This window comes from Haplochromis burtoni, unplaced genomic scaffold (genome assembly GCF_018398535.1).
Source record: "Haplochromis burtoni strain Fernald_Lab_line unplaced genomic scaffold, NCSU_Asbu1 Contig_80, whole genome shotgun sequence".
Taxonomy (NCBI): domain Eukaryota; kingdom Metazoa; phylum Chordata; class Actinopteri; order Cichliformes; family Cichlidae; genus Haplochromis; species Haplochromis burtoni.
In genome coordinates this window covers 1611878-1628214 of record NW_024582441.1, presented here as the reverse complement: position 1 = coordinate 1628214, position 16337 = coordinate 1611878, and the positions used below count along the sequence as shown (strand labels likewise).

Below are 16337 nucleotides of genomic sequence, written 5' to 3'. Positions count from 1 at the left end.
GAAAAACTAAGACAGCAAGGCAGCAGATGTCATAATCTTTTGTTTATTCTTAGTATTCCTTTAGACATGAAATAAAGATATTGTCTTTACAAAACATCTGTGTGAAGTGTTGTGCAAAAAGGGAGTACAGAGAGAGAGAGAGAGAGACCATGTGAGACATCACACCACAACCAGGCCAGGAGCAGGAATTAGAGAGGATCAGAGCAGAGACAACTCACATAGTGCAAGGAGTACCAGTGGTCTTAAAAGTGGTGGGGGTTTTCTCTAATCAGAGGTGGGTATGAAACCACAATCCCTCTGGCACCAATTAGCTGTAATAACTCTTCCTTCCACTCACCGTCTGCCTCTCTCACACTCATACTCACTCTAAGTGGCTTTCTATTGCAATCACTGACAGCACACAGTAGTGGCGTTGTGTGGAAATGCAGTTTTAGCCACCTCTCATTAACCACTCACAACAACATAACCCAAACCCACACAAAGCTTTGTCATTCATCTGCTGCTATCATGAACTCACTCACAAACTCCAAACTAACCCATAGACACTGTTAATGGAAACATGCTTTGCTTGTATGCTGCCTACAATTAAATCAGACTCTTTTCATCACTTTTAGAGCCCAACCAACAAAAGAGTTTAAAGACCGGAAGCAATACTTGGTGATTTAAAAATGCTTTTTTCTTTTTGCGTTCTGAACGTTGATCCTTGAATCTGTTATTTACCAGAAGGCTACCAGATGCTGATAGCTGTGGTTGAAAACAGCTTTCTGGGTTGACCTCTGTAAACACTTTCCTGCTGATTTTATGACTCAGTCACAGATTTTGAGTAATACTGAAGAAAAATCTTTCTGGTGATATGTCGGTCAGGCTCTAATCACTTTGATCACACACATTTCTTTCACATTAACACATCGTAGGTTAGCCGGCAATTTTTGCTTTGTTCATTCAGGTGTGCAAACTGCATATTCTGGATCAGTGAACATCCTCCTCACTAAAAAGGTGCCATTAGAATGCGGCTAACGACAGAGCACAGGCCAACTATCCAATATACATTTTAGGCACTAAAACAAAGACAAAGAGTCACTTGAATATCTCAGAGTTACAATACGTTTTTACAATATTCTTGTGGCTTCCATCACATTCACACTCATGATTTAAAACACTGCACTTTTTGTTTTTTTCTCTTCACACTGCAAGACGACTGAAGCAGGCACATAGATACTTTGCTCACAACAAATGGAGAAGCACACATAAGAGTTTCATTTCTGTACAAACTCCCTGTGCATAGATTCAGCACACACTCGCTCATATATCACACGCACACTTATAGATACGTGCATCATAGGCATACGGACTTTAAAACGCACACAACGATGGCGACATTAAAAACACCACTCCTGTATTCGCGCACACTGACACAACGTCTGGACGATAGAAGCGGAACGTGCCGTGGGCATGCTGCAGTCAATGCTGTAAATGACACTGGTTAAACATTATTAATATGTAAATAGTGTGAGAGATACGGTGTGCTGACAGCAGCGGATAATAACTGGTCTAAAATAGGCTAATACAGTCTCGATGGGAATTTACAATATTTGGAAGTTGATTTAGTTCAATACATTAGTGAATATTAGTATATATAGTGTGTGTGTGTATATTTATATAATTATATATATATATTTATATATTAGATTGAAGTTTGTAGAGAAATTTAAATGATTTTCTTTTTTAATATTAAGTATGACACATTAAAAACATTCAGCCTCATGGTGGGGAGGGGTTACACTTGCATACACATGCAGTATTTACAAGGCTGGAGTCCATGTTTGTGTTTTACATGTGTGTGTCTGTATCTGTGTGTATTTATATGAAGAGCTTTGTTAGTACTGCCAAATAGCGTTGTGGTTCCCACACAGATGCAGGCTGGAGAGCAGGCGTATACGTCTTTGTACACATATTACATTAAAAGACCTTTGTCCATGTGTAATACATCTGACTTATTGACACTGTTAACCCATCTAATGCTGAGGCACCTTGAGTTTATTTTTGTATTTTTGTATTTTGTATTTTTTGTAATTTTAGTTTATTTATTCTGTTGCTCTTGGTATCAAATCTGACATCTAAATCGAGCTCATTTTATGGCTTTTTCAGATGCTGACAAAACACCCCTTATTCATTTACTCATAAGAAAACTCTTTTAGTAAGGAAAGCTATAAAGAAAGGCCAGCTGACTGTATACGGATCTACTTTTAGTTTCCCTACATTCCTCTGACCATTTGATCCAACATGCTTTTTTTGATGTACACACTGTCAGTGTGTACATCAAACACTGACAGTTACTGGTTTGCCACTGGTCAGTTAAAACATGAAGTAGGGACGTGCACATTAAAACGAACCTGCACACCTCCTCTTTACCATAAGTACCAAAAGAGTTTCAGCTGAAATTGCATTGACTGGACATCCTGAATACCAGGTCAGCTCAACACAGACAGTGTCATGGATTTGGTGAAGGCTCCATACTGCTGGTTTTTGAAGCCAGTGAGGCATAAATATTTAGTTTCTGCCAAGTTTTACAGCATTTATGTAAGCGAGCAAAAACGAAAGCAAGCAAATGAAAGCAGAATGAGGGAGAAGAAGAAAGGGGCGTGAGGATAAAGAAAGGAAGGAGAAGTGAAAGACCTCCACTGAGGCTAAAATCCCCTCTACATAATGCATGATTATCTCCGAATTAGTCTCGCAGTTTTCATTTGTGACGATATGGGGTGAAATACAAAAAATGCTGAGGAATTTGTTTTTTCAAAAGTCCCTGGATCCAGATTTGGATGACATTCAATAACTGATCACTTCTAAGACGGACCAAGCCCAGCTCTTTTAAAACTGTCACATGAATCCACTAATACCTTTTGTAAATTAATCAATCAACCAAATCAGTCATATAGCCTCCTTGGTGGTCGTAGTAACAAAAAAAGAAGAATGAACAGGGGCAAAGAAAAAAAGAAGGTGGTGATAACGGCAGAAAAAGAGCAAAAGAATCATGCTCTAACTATGTGAACTTACCACACACTTTGATTTTATATTTCATACTGCAGGCACGGGGGGGTCCCTTTAAGCTGCTGGAAGTTTTAGCTGTTGTGAGTTTCCCATTAAATTGTAAGAGTGCTGGGATTTTTATGGAGCTATGGGGAAATCCAGATCAAAGACAATAAAGTGGATGATCCGGACTTGGGGGATCAGCCCGCAAAACACAATTTAATCGTCTGAAATTTCCACTGGGAGTGTGAATCTCAATCTCAAAGACTAGAAATAATGTGGTTAGTATTTTTAGTATAAGTGTGTGGTTAATCTGATAATGCACTGCGGATGTTTCTAGAGGACTGGCTCAAGTGAATGAAATCCAAAATTGAGCTATGTATAAAACTTCACCAGCAGTGTGATCTGATGGGGTTTTTAGTTCATTTAGATGATATCGGTGCCATCACATATTTTAGGAGGCTTAAGATGACACCAGCTGAAAGATTTTATCGGCTTCATCCATGTGCTGTTCATGTGCTGCTAGAGGAACAAGCGTCGAAATGGGAAATGATGGTTAGTTAGGGTCAAATAAGCTGTTGTGGTGAGCTGTTTCAATGAAATGTCGTAAACCTTTCAGGATACTTTAGAAAAAGACCTCATGTGGAGTAAACATTTTAGTTGTAAACTCTGCAAAGGATTGAACTTGCAGTTTGGCAGTTTAACTTTAAAAATGAACAGAAAAACAAGGCTGCGAGGCGTGTACAACTAAAATGTTTAACAATCAAAAGCCATGTTATGTGAAGTGTTTCTGAGCCAGAAAGTCTCAAAGGTTTAAGTGTTAGTTACAGATAAGTGAGATTATCAAGGTAATACTGTGTTCAGGCATTAGACATGTTAAATCGAGGTCCTCGCCCCAGCTGCAGTGGTTTCCTCATCATTTGGTAAGGGGTGTTCGATTGTCTACAGTAGTGGTGAGCAGTGGACAAGATCTGTGGGGCTTCCTTTGTGTTTTTGCACTTCTCAGGTGGTAGTAGTTGAATCCTCAGCTACCGTGCCATCTTTGCCCACCTCCAATATGGCACCACTAGCTTTCAGCTCCACTTCAGGGGTTTTAGGAGCGACTGCTTTTGGAGCTGAGCCTTTGATAATATCGGCGTGATCCGGGCTCAGTTTGGAATCCGGTCCAGGTTCGGGCGTGCCGTTGGTAATTGGTTCTGGTGTGGTTGGCTTGGGGTGCTCAGGGGTGGGAGTAAGGGCACTCTTACTATCAGGTGTTGGAGTGGTGGCTTTGGGAACAGCTGGTTTAGGCTCTGGGCTTGGGCTGGGCGCAGGTTTTTTATCGGCCTTGGGTTCTGGGCTTGGGGCTGGACTAGGTTTAACAGCTGCTCCTTTGGGCACATCCAACTTTTCCTCCACAGGTTTATCAGGAGTTTTCTTGGTCTCCGGGACTGGGGTCACTTTAGTTTCAGGTACAGGACTGGGCTTAATTTCCACAGCTGGTGGAGCACTTGGCTTGGATTCGGCAGCAGGCGGAGGACTTGGTTTGGTTTCAGGAGCAATAGAAATGCTTACAGCCTCAGAGTCAGGGATTTGATCAGGGGCCTCAGTGTCAGTGTCCAGGGGGAGAGCAGTGTTAAAGCCAACGCCGGAGTCACTGGTCTCTAGATTACCAACTCCAACTTCTTTAGAGGAAACCTCGAGACCCTGAGGGTAGGAAGACAAGGTCAAGCAAGTTTGTTTGTGTCTATTAACAACAAATTGATTCAAAGTTGCATTCGATATAAAAAGGGGACATAAAAAGGCACATATACAAAAGATTTAAAACCACAAAGTAAACTGGAAGATAATAATAAGCTAAAATCGAATAAAATAGGAAAGTACATGTCACAGCGAAGCTACAGTGCAATGCGAGGTTTTAACAAATGTAACTTAAGGTAAGGTGTAAAATGCAGTGGCAAAGAAATGTTTTCAGCCTTGATTTAAAAGAACAGAGTTTGGGCAGACCTCAGGTTTTCTGGGAGATAGTTCGAGAGATGTGGCGCATAAAAACAGCAAAGCTCAAAGATGCTTTGACATGTTTGGCTGTTTGTTTGCTTGACCTATCCCAAAAGACCTGAGGAGTCAGAACGACTCATGACACAGCAGCACATCAGAAAAGTATTTTGGCCCTGAATCATTCAAGCCTTTGAAAATCATAGTGATAGAGTAAAATCCATTCTTCGTCAGATAGGAAGCCACTGCAAAAATCGGAGACCTGGACTGACGTGATCCGCTTTCTCGATCTTAGTGGGGACTCTAGCAGTAGCGTTCTGAATAAGCTGCGACTCTCTGTAAACGCTTAGAACAGCATAAGAGTTGAGACATCATTAGAAACCTCAGTGACTCAGTTTTAAGTGGGAAATAACACATTTCCTTACTTTAATATCCACCTCAGTGCTCTGTGACTTCTCCGTGTTGTCAGCCTGGGAATGCTTGGATTCCTCGCTCATTTTGGTGATGTTCTTGACCACCTTTGAAGACGTACACAGAGCAGAACTTGTCATTATATCCGAGCACACTCTATCCTTATGCTCTTCATCACATCGTCAGTAGTGTATTTTTTTCTCCAACCTGTCTGAAGGCCTCTCCTTCCTCCTCTTTTCCAGCGTTCTGGGCAATCTTCTCCAGGGCGGCAGCCCTCTTGGCCCTTTTCTTCACTTTGATCAGACAGGACAGCAGGCAGACCAGCAGAAGGAAAGCCAGCAGACCCAGCAGGGCTATGATGGCCACATACAGTGTCTCCAGCTTATAGGCTACAAGGACACACGGCAGAAAAGAGATATTAATATTTCAACCGACTTCTCATTGATGTGTTGAAACTCTATTGCATACAGAAAACAAATTCCAGAAGTTTTCAGCCCTCATTACTTCACAGGTACAGGAGACGGCCACATGACATTTTAAGGGCTGAATTGCACATTTAATTTTAAAAAGCTTAAATGGCTTAAATTCACAATCTAAGCAAAAATGAGCAAAAATGTATTGCCTATGGTGTAGAGTAGACTTATTGTTCTCCGATAATTCACTGGAGAAAAGCTTTAAAAGATTATATTTTGGGTAAACTTTAAAGGGTCATATCATCACGTGGAAGAGGTGGCTGGTCAAAACAGGGTAAGGCATATGAAATGTCTAATTTCTACATATTTTTAAGCATTTTTACTTTTATTAAACACTTGCAAAATTAAGATCACATCCACGGTTAACCATTTATGCTCCCTTTCACACCTATGGTCGACCTAGAATTACTAACTAACATAACAGTCATCCAAAGACAGTCTTCACAGTCTTCTAATTTAAAGTCATGTTAGAAATGTTATCATTGAGGGCTTAAAAATTCAGGAAAATAAGGCGAATCAAAAAACACCAAATTTGAATTTACACATTTTGAACTTGAATTTTGAAGCTAACATTTTGCATGACTTTAAACAAATCAGCTCCCTTTGTAGGGTTCAGCTAGGGGGATTTTTCAGATCCAGTGCATTTTAGATGGAATGATTTTTTACCAGCATAAACAGCAATACAACCCAGTCTATTAGTGTTTTCCCCACTCCTTGCTTACGTTTCATTTCAAAGAAGACAGTAAACACAGTGAAATTCTGTAGGTCCTTAATCGTGAACAGGCCTTCATCTTTATCATTGACGTCATCCAGAATGACCAGTGAGCCCTCCAGAGACAGACGGTTCTCGAAACCCAGCTCTGTTTGGGCCTACCGTGAAAAAACAAACATTTTCACACTTGGCATCAAATACAGAAATCCTGATTAGCGCAATAAACATTAAACATGAATGACTGATAAGAAATGGAATACAAACCTATTCATACTGACTGATACAAGGATTTAGCTCTTAAGTAACATAAACAACACACACAGTCTGTTAGAAGCATTTATCAGCTATAAAACAGCCTGAACTTCAGCACAGGCACTTAGAAAAGCTGCAATTACTCAGCAGGTTACAAATAATGAGAAGAAGAATATGGGCAAATGTCATAAACAACAAGGCACACATAATTACAATAGCAGTTATAAAATTTGCTTTTACAATATGTTTGAAAAATGAATGCTTTTTTATGCTTTTGTGCAAAATAATATGTATATATTTTTATATTATACACCACAATATAGGGTATTTGTAAATGGCAGCTAGTGTGTAGATACAATACCTGTGGATAAAAAATAATCAGCCGCAGCTTTTAATCTTTGAATTCAGGTGTATAAAATCAAGGACCAACTCGCGCAGTCTGCCTTTACATATAGAGTGAATATAAATCCCATTAATCATGTTGTATTAATACCTATGTATTAGCTCAGTTTTAATTATTAAAGTTAAAGCCAACCTGTTAACATTATTAAATTAAAGTGGATGTTTATGCTCATTTCATGCTCTGCTCCATATTTTTTGGTATGAATCTTACTTCAAAATAATCCTTATTTATCTGATACTCAAAGGGCAGCCACTTAGACTTAGACACTTAAAATCAGCATCCACATTTGTAACAGTATATGGCAGAAAACAAGGAACAGAAATGACGTACAAAAATGAAAGAGTCATAGCTGGACTATAGTGGAGGAAAAAGGCTCTAATTACAGGTGTAAATTCTCCTTTGTCCAGCAGCAGGCGCAGTGTGGAGTCACTCTTGGGGCTGTAGTAGAGGTACACCAAGGAGCTGTTGAGTATCAGGTTGATCTTCAGTTTGTTACCGCGTTGCAGTTTCACAAACTCTTTGTGCTCTGAGACACAAAGAGGCAGAAAAGAAGGAGGGACATTTGATAAATAAATCACAAGTCTGTTTACAGCTCCATGGATCATCTGAAATGCATCAGCCCGCAGGAGCCCATTAATGTTTCCGTCTTTAAAAAGCCATTATGGCAGCAGGGGAAGGGGGGGGGTTAGAAGCTCATTTAAAGCAAGCCAAGTGTAGGAGAAGAACATAGGCATGAGGTGTCTTCATATGTGCTCTCACCTTTGACATTGAGACAGACTTTCCGTTCAATACCACCTTTGTTATCCCTGACAGTGTAGCTACCCTCATCTGCATCTGTAACACCGCTGAGGGTGACATAAGGACCGCCGGTGCTGATGCGACCCTGATAGCGCTCCGGTGATGTCCCTGCAGCAGTCAGCACCACCAAACCTGGTCTGCAGGAGGGAAAGTCAAAGAGGAGGAGCTTTTTCTCAACCTTTCCTGTTACCTCTGTCTCACTGAATGTACATCAATGTTGCAAAATGTCATTACATATTCTCTTGGGTTAAAATATCACCTACCTAAATGTCTCCCTGGCCTCTGTAGCTCTGGGTCTGTATTCAAGGGTGATGGGAGGATTCACCCCCGACAAATGAATACTGAATTTGTCTCCATATTTGACCATCTGCTCAACGGTGCAATCTAGAAGATAAAAGCGGAGAAAAAAACACTTGATTAAGTGGACAGAAAACTGTCTGAAATTTTCACAGAGATGAGCAGAGACAGAGTGACAGTTTATTTGAGAAGGGAGTAAAAAAGAACAGGAAGGGTGATGTGACAGATGCTGCAGAAAGAGGACAAAGGATCCAAAAATATCAGAGTTACAGGAATGAAGGGGAAGTAATACAAACCAAATAAAGTGAAAGACAGTAAAGACGAGATAACGACAGGACACCAGCAGGCAGGGAAGGAGAGCGGAGTGGGTTGGTGGTAAAAGAGCTGCATAATTACTGCAGGGCAGCTTCACTCTCTACACACAAACACACACATACCTCTTCATCACTTGATTTCACATTTACTCTCAACATATGGTACACAGCGCTGCGCTACGGTCAATATTGGGTTTGAGCCCACCACTCCTGCTCCCAGCCCAAAATGCCTTCTTCACATTTGTGTGCAAGTCTAATCTCTACAGTCAACATTGCTGCAACTTGTAATTCTCACAGGACAAACAGGATGTGCTAACAGTAGGTTTATTAAGCTGCTGAAATTATTATTGAAAGCACAAGTAGTAGCAACAGCGAGATATACCTAGTATCAAAAATCTGTATTAAAGGTATTTAGTGGGGATAAGGAGGCGTGTCTGTCTGTGTCTTGGAAATATTAACAAATTGTATGTGACTAATCGTCTTTGACGATGTTCAGATGCTGTTTTAGAGCACTAGTAAAAACATGCAGTAATTGTTTTCTGCGTGACTTTATCGGTCTCTCACATCATCGTGGAGGAATTTGGCCCACTATTCTTTATAGTGTTGCTTCAGAGCATTGAGGTTTGTTGGCATTCATTTATGCACCGCAGTACTTTAATAACATTGAGGTCAGGACATTGACCGGGCCATTGCAACAGCTTGATTCTTTTCTTTTTCAGCGATTCTGTTGTAGATTTGCAGCTGTGCTTGGGATCGTCGACCTGTTGCTTGACCCAAGCTTCACCTAAGCTTTAGCTATCAAACTGACTGACTTTGGGGAACTTTGGTATACAGAGGAGTTCATGGTCAGCTCAATGACTGCAAGGTGCCCAGGTCCTCTACCAGCAACATAAACCCACATCATCATCCCTCCACCACCGTGCTTGAAAGTTGGCACGAGGTGTGTTTTGATCAGATGCCACTGCAAACCAAAGCCATGCTGCCATGTTCTTTGTAGAGATAAAAGGCTTTCCCCTGGCAACCCTTCCAAACAAGCCATAATTGTTCAGTCTTTTTTAATTGTACTTCATGAAGTTTAACATTTAACATGCTAACTAACCGAGGCCTGTACAATCTGAGATGTAGCTCTTGGGTTTTTTGGAGTGTCTCCGACCTCGGAGTGAACTTGTTGAAGCTTGCTCTCTTGAGAAAATTGGCAACTGTCTTGACTTTTTTCCACTTGTGAATAATCTTTCTCACTAATAAACCTCAGAATGCTTGTCTGATGTCTTTCCTCCATGGCAGTGTGTTAATCACCTGGATGCTGCAGACCTGCAAACTTCTGCCTTCATAGAAGCGTTCACACTTACTGATGATCAGTTAATCAAGTGCATGTGATTAGTAGCAGCTTGGTGTTACTCGCCGTCTTAATTCCCAATCAAGTATCAATCATGTTATTATATCAATTATGACAATCAATTATGTGATTATTACTGTATTTGTAAAAATACAGTAAAAACAGTATTTAATTTAGGTGTGATTTTGTGGGTTTTTAGGAATTCTGTCACCATGTTTAATGTGTGTCTTGTTATTCTGTACCTCGGACTGTAAGCGACATGCGTTTGACATCGTCTGGCTTCTCCAGATTCTTCACGGTGTACACGCCCTCATCTCCCTCACCCACAGCCTCTATAAGGAGATGGGTGTTGCTGCGGTCAAGTTTAGGCCGACTGTGGACCACTTTGCCTTCCCTCATCAGGTGCACATCCTTTGACCGAGGAGCAGACTTGTTATGAAACGTGACCTCCACATTTTGGGAGGGTAGTAGGATTTGGAAATCCTCTCCGTGGAATAAGGTGTAAGATTCCTCATCAGCTGGTTTTTATGGTGGATAAAGCAAACAAACAAACAAACATTAGAGTAAAAGCTCACAATATATATGAGACAAATCAAAAAGTATCTCTCAGACACACGTTTTACCTTTTAAGGGGGCAGAAAGAGCTGCAAACAAAGACAAAAGAGCATTAGAGTTAAACTGATATGAGTAATATTTTACAACCTTTTCATCAGTTAAACTTAAATAAAAATTTCTAATTCCTCTTATAGCATAAAATGTACTAATATAACATCTAATTGCATGTCTTGTCAAAAACAAACCATGCTGACAATGGCCTTACCCGTGGTGACCAGAAGGCTAAGCACGATCACTCTGAATGTCCCCATGATAGTCGATTCTTTAGCGTCTGGAAAGAAAAGGGAAGATTAATTATCTTCAGATTAAATCACAATAAAAGCCAAAGGTACTTATTTTCCTTCATACTTGAACATAGTTTATATTTAAGTAGGAAAATTACTTGGATATCATGAAAACCCATTAAGTTCAGTGCCTCAAACAGGAAACATCTAAAAACAGAAAATCAACAAGACAATGATGATTTTTTACGAGACCCTGTGGAGGTTTACAGCACTGCTCAGTTGATATTGATGGTTTGAATGGCTGGCTTTCATGCCGACACATCAGAAGCAACGCAACAGGGGGCTGCAGCAAAAATAACCATCCTATGGTGTTTGAAAGCCCAGGAGGACCAGGAGGAAGCACCTGCAGTGACCACAGCTTGACAGTGCAGCGTTTAGTAGCACACTAGTTATATACTTTAAAAAGATCATGATAAATTGAAATGTGTACATCTTTGACCTCATAATATATGTATGACCTTGTTTAATTATTTATGTAAAAGAACGTCTTTTGAACCTCTAAGGCTGAAAGTGCCTTTCCTCTCTTTTATCTTATTCTGTACAGGTAAAGACTTAAATTAGAAAAGATCTAACCGTCCAAAAAACTGTCTGCGAAGAAGAGACTGAATGCAGGGGCTTTTGGAGTCCCTTCATTTTCTTGGTTCTAATTACAGGTTTTACACAAAACTGGTGCTTGAAATGCAACTTTTGTTGACAAAATAGGATATAATAGCACACAGTTCTGTATAAAAAAGTCTTGAGCCACCCTTTTTTTCAGATCTCAAGTTTTTTCAATGGTTTTAGTTAGGCTACTTAACACGTATCCTATGACTCAACCCAAGGATAAAAAAAGGCCTAACTCAAGGGATTAGCCAGTGTTGTGTCTCAACATTACAATGTAATAAAGATAATGATAAATGATAGCTATGATAGCCATTTCTTTAATTTTAATCCATAAAACAGCTTATTGCAGCATGACAATGATCCCTAACTCACTGCCAATGCACTAAAAGTATACCTGGGTAGATATCAGTCATTGATTGGCCTCCCCAGAGCCTGGATCTCAATCTCACTGAAGCAATGTGAGGTCGCTGTGACAGAAAACAGCACAGAAGGCAGCCAACATCCAAAGAAAAGCTCTTAATGTCCTTCAATAAGTCTGGAGAACCCTTCCACAAGACTACTTAAAGAAATTATATGAAAGCTTGCCTAAGAGAGTTCAGGCTGTATTATACACTGAATTTCACTTTCAAGCCTTTTACAATTCTACTGAAGTACTAAATTACAATTTATGTTTCAATAAATCATTGCCCTTTTTTGTATTTTTGAAGCAAACCATAGAGCACTGAGGGGTTGTTCGAGATTTCTGCTCAGTACTGTACATAAGCTTTAAATCGGGGTTTTAGGTTTATGTTTTAAAGCTTTTCTTAAAGGTCTAACCTGAAGAGAGGCTCTTTCTTGTTAGGAATATGTAAATATTTATGAGGCCCAGATGTCTTTGGGTCAGTTTCAAGAGCTGCTCATTAATAACATCCCCGAATGTCTGAATGTGACCACAGTATAAAGGTGATCTGGGTAACAGTTCGACTGGTTTCCCATAGGAATTTAAAAAAAAAAAAGGTCTCTGTTGTGGAAGAATTCAGCTGAAACACTGAAGGGATTATTGTGATGTGAAGTGCCTTCTGCTACACAGAGGCAGCACATCAAGACAGTTTGTGCAAAAGAGATTTTTGCTGCAGTTTCATTTACAAAGCCCAGGAGGGGCCTGGGAGGGAACACCTGCAGTGCTCACAGTCACACTTAGCAGCAGATAATAAACATGCAGTAAGGATTAAAGTGTCGCTTTGTAACACTGCAGACATCACAAGACATCCCGTTCCTGCTGGAAGTGATGAAGCACGCAGCCATCTTCACAGTCTATTAGGCTGATCGTGTATTTCCGGTATGCCGGCCATCTAACTGGCTTTGGAGAATATATTTCTTCAAAGCCAAATACTAAAAAGGCTCTCGTTGTTCCTTATTATTTAATTACAGTAATTAGCATTTCACAGTGTATTAATCTGACAACCAGAACTGCTGTTACCCAGAAGGCCTCATGCAACCCTCTGCAGTGTGTCTGCCACATTCTCACACAGCACTCTGGGCAGAAAGCCTAAAAGCCCACTGATTTTATTGTATCTGAAATAAAATATGGAACAGAGCTGCGTCACACAGAACACTGTCTCATGGCAAATGAATAAGTGGTGTCCATTCATCACTAAAACTCAAATTACACTGTAATTGTATAACAACAGTCCCCATCTTTGTTTTTCTTCTGCTTGAACCCTTTGTTTGAAGCTGCTGCATCATGCACTGACTGTGACATCTAACTAAAAGAAACCAGACTGACCCTTGAAGAAGTCAGTATTTAATTAATCCAGCAATCCGAGACGTAGGATTGGTTGGCTGTGAAGAGAACGAAAGGGGAGCCGTTTGTCCATCTGTTTGCCTCAGCAGTTGGTCTCAGGGAGTCGCAACGGACAATCAGGATATGTGAACCAAAAAAATAAAAAATCTTGTTGTTGTTTTTTAGCGTTTGATGCGAAACATGAGAAGACGAGGCCTGCTTCACTGAGCATGAACATGCATGCACATGACAACACGGGCATTAAGCTATAATATAATCTTATTTATACACTGCCCTGTGGGATGCCAACATAGGCACAGACTAGCATGCCATCTGCCACCCTTGCCTGACTTTCTCTCTCCTTTCCCCAAGCTTCATTCAGTCTTCGTTCCACCTCACTGGCCTCTTCGCTCAGCCTCCTTCTGTTTTTTCTTCTGTTTTCTCACTTCTGTCACAATTTTCGCATCTACAGATATTACCTTCTACCACCGTGACCTTGTTCAACTCACCCTGTCCTCTTCAGCTGCCTTCTTTAACTTTCTGTGCTTCTGTTTGACAGCTTGGTGTCATTTCTCAGTGTCTCTCCGTTACATTTTGTGTTCTCACTATGACTTTTCTCAACCCGAATCCCATGCCTCCTGTCTCAGGGCAGCTGTTTCATTTGCCACTTTCTCTGAATTTTCTCTGGCTCTCTCTCACTCTCTCTCTTATCGTGTCTCTTTTATCCTCTCCTCCTCCTTATCTTATATAATCCAAGCCAATGCATCCCACTCTGAAATCAAAGCCCGTGCCTGTTCCTTCAAACGCCAAACTCCCCGCTTACGGAGACACAGTCAGATCTTTGTCCATGGCCTTTAAAGAGGCGGAAATGCCTTCAGTGACTGCAAATGTGGGGCAACTACAAAGCAAACTCTGTCTTTAACCTCCATCATTTCTCCTTCATTTTCACTTAACTCGTTTTCGTTGCACGGGGAACACGGGGTCACGTCCCCCTCGTGCTGAGTAGGCAAGCTAGCTTAAGCTCAAGTGAGCTCAAGCAGGTTTACACAGAAGTACGTACTGCACCATGCCTTCACAGAGCTTGGCATTTATAAATCATGAGGCATCAAAGAAAGAAAGAAAGAAAGAAAGAGAGAAAGAAAGAAAGAGAGAAAGAAAGAAAGAAAGAAAGAAAGAAAGAAAGAAAGAAAGAAAGAAAGAAAGAAAGAAAGAAAGAAAGAAGTATTGTTGCATCAAGACACACGTGTGGGAGTGAATGAAAATGGTGCATTTGATTGCATCATACGTCAAAAACGAGCTTGGAGGTTTCCCCTTCACCAAAACAAAGAATGGTGAAACATCACTGCAGATCCCCTCTTGTTGAAAAACAAAACAAAACAAATTCAAAGATCTCGTCCAAGTGAAATCAGAGAGTATCATTTTTGTACCATTTAGTAGAGGAAGCCTGTAGCAGCTGACAACCTATTTTCTTACAAAGCCCGCTGCAGTGAACTAAAGGATGAGACAGGTTTCCACCATATTGCTTGCACCTGTCAGATTCATTAAAATCAATGGACATGAGGGAGGAGCGGGGAGGTGGAGGAGGAGGGAGCTGGTGGAGCTATGTGCAGCATTGACAAACATGGTAGGAGAGGTGATGAAAGAAAAGATGTGAGATATATTCATGCTTAAGATGAAATAATTGTGCAGTGATAGAAAAAAAATGACTGGTTGGATTTGTTGGGTGTTGATGCTGTGCAGCAATGGCCACAGTTTATGAGCAGGACTGCAGGCAGAGCAAGGCAGAGACAGCCTGTAGGCCAAGGCTTCCTCTGAGAAATGAAGCTATAAACCAAGCTTTTAAGTCTTAACAGAACATTTACCCAATAGACCACACAACAAGTACCATGAGACACTAAAATAAATATATCTATATAATTTCCATATAATGATTATATTGCCAGCAATAATGAAATCAATCAAGTATGTCTTTGTATTAAACCTGCTTAGATGAGCCTGCATGTTGTTAAAAATGAACATTTCCCCATCCACAATTTACATTTCTGAAATTTTTTGGAATTTTAATTTAAACAAGATGAGTAAAATATATATATATTGAAAACAATAAATATCCACAAAGCCCGAGCTCCACGCCGGGACCGTTTAACAGGTAACATATTTTCACACCTCTCCTCGTTCCCAGTAAAGCGTGCAGTTGGTGATAAACCCCGCAGCTCGGAGTCTTATCAGCCACCTCAGAGCCGGGACAGCGCATCAGGCAAAAAACTGCAGAATTTAACCCGTCACGTACCGGCCACGTTTAAGGCACACATCCGTACATGTATGTGAAGAAAAACGGCGCTCTGCAGCGCACTTACCTTTGAGTGGCCGGCTGGAGCTGCGGTGCATTCACGGAGCAGACTGCCGGGATGCTTTCAGAGGTGAAAATCTGTGCGGACGTCGCCTGATTTCTCCCTCGTCGTCTCCCTCCCTTGCAACCTCGCCCCCCTCAAGAGCAGCACTTCACGACTCGGGCTCAACATTTGGAAGATGTTCAGAATATGTCGGGCTCTGCTCCCTCTCGGAGCCACTCGACTCGTGTCGGGAAACACCGGACACCCTTCATCCGCGAGATACCTATGGTCATCTGACAGCTAGGGGGGGTATTTAACGAGGTACCAGCCAGGTGATACACGAGGATACCGATAGAGCACAAAGCTGTTTATTGCACAGCATTGTCCACTACACATTCCTGTACACATACTGATCCACTTTAATGTCATTATTAATGTTTTTACTGCATTTAGTAAGCTTTTTTTAAACAAAAAACAATTATGGTTTTACTTCGTTATATTTTATTTATTTATTTAGGACAGTGCATGTTAATGAACATAAATGTAAAAAAAAAAAAATTACATGAATGTAAACATGCCAGATTATAGCCAAGGGCTAATTTCCATCTGTTGTCCTTAAACATAAAAAAAATAGACATAATAATTCATAAAAATTCATCATTCATTCATAATAAAAACTCCATCACCAAACTTACACATACACACCATTCTGTTCCCAAATAAAACATTAAAACTATACAACT

At 40.6% G+C, this 16337-nt stretch overlaps 1 protein-coding gene across 1 annotated transcript; it reads right to left on the bottom strand.

Moving 5' to 3' along the window:
* Window positions 1–21: 21 nt before the first annotated feature.
* On the bottom strand, window positions 22–15942 carry si:dkeyp-77h1.4. The gene is made up of 11 exons (XM_005925161.3): window positions 15619–15942; window positions 10818–10883; window positions 10621–10641; window positions 10240–10515; window positions 8314–8434; window positions 8012–8187; window positions 7636–7778; window positions 6608–6755; window positions 5620–5801; window positions 5427–5519; window positions 22–4713 (listed from the first exon to the last, which is right to left on the bottom strand). Exons 1-11 carry the CDS (start codon window positions 15647–15649, stop codon window positions 4030–4032), a joined length of 1941 nt encoding a protein of 646 aa, XP_005925223.1. The 5' UTR covers window positions 15650–15942; the 3' UTR covers window positions 22–4029.
* Window positions 15943–16337: the final 395 nt, after the last annotated feature.

Bases quoted from the DNA above. Each gene is read 5' to 3' on its own strand.
- si:dkeyp-77h1.4 (XM_005925161.3), bottom strand. From the start codon at position 15,649: ATGCACCGCAGCTCCAGCCGGCCACTCAAAG. The intron at 10,516-10,620 runs GTAAAACGTGTG...CATAAAAACCAG, and splicing joins TCTTTCTGCCCCCTTAAAAG to CTGATGAGGAATCTTACACC. The intron at 6,756-7,635 runs GTAATTAGAGCC...TTTTCACGGTAG, and splicing joins ACAAAGGAGAATTTACACCT to GCCCAAACAGAGCTGGGTTT.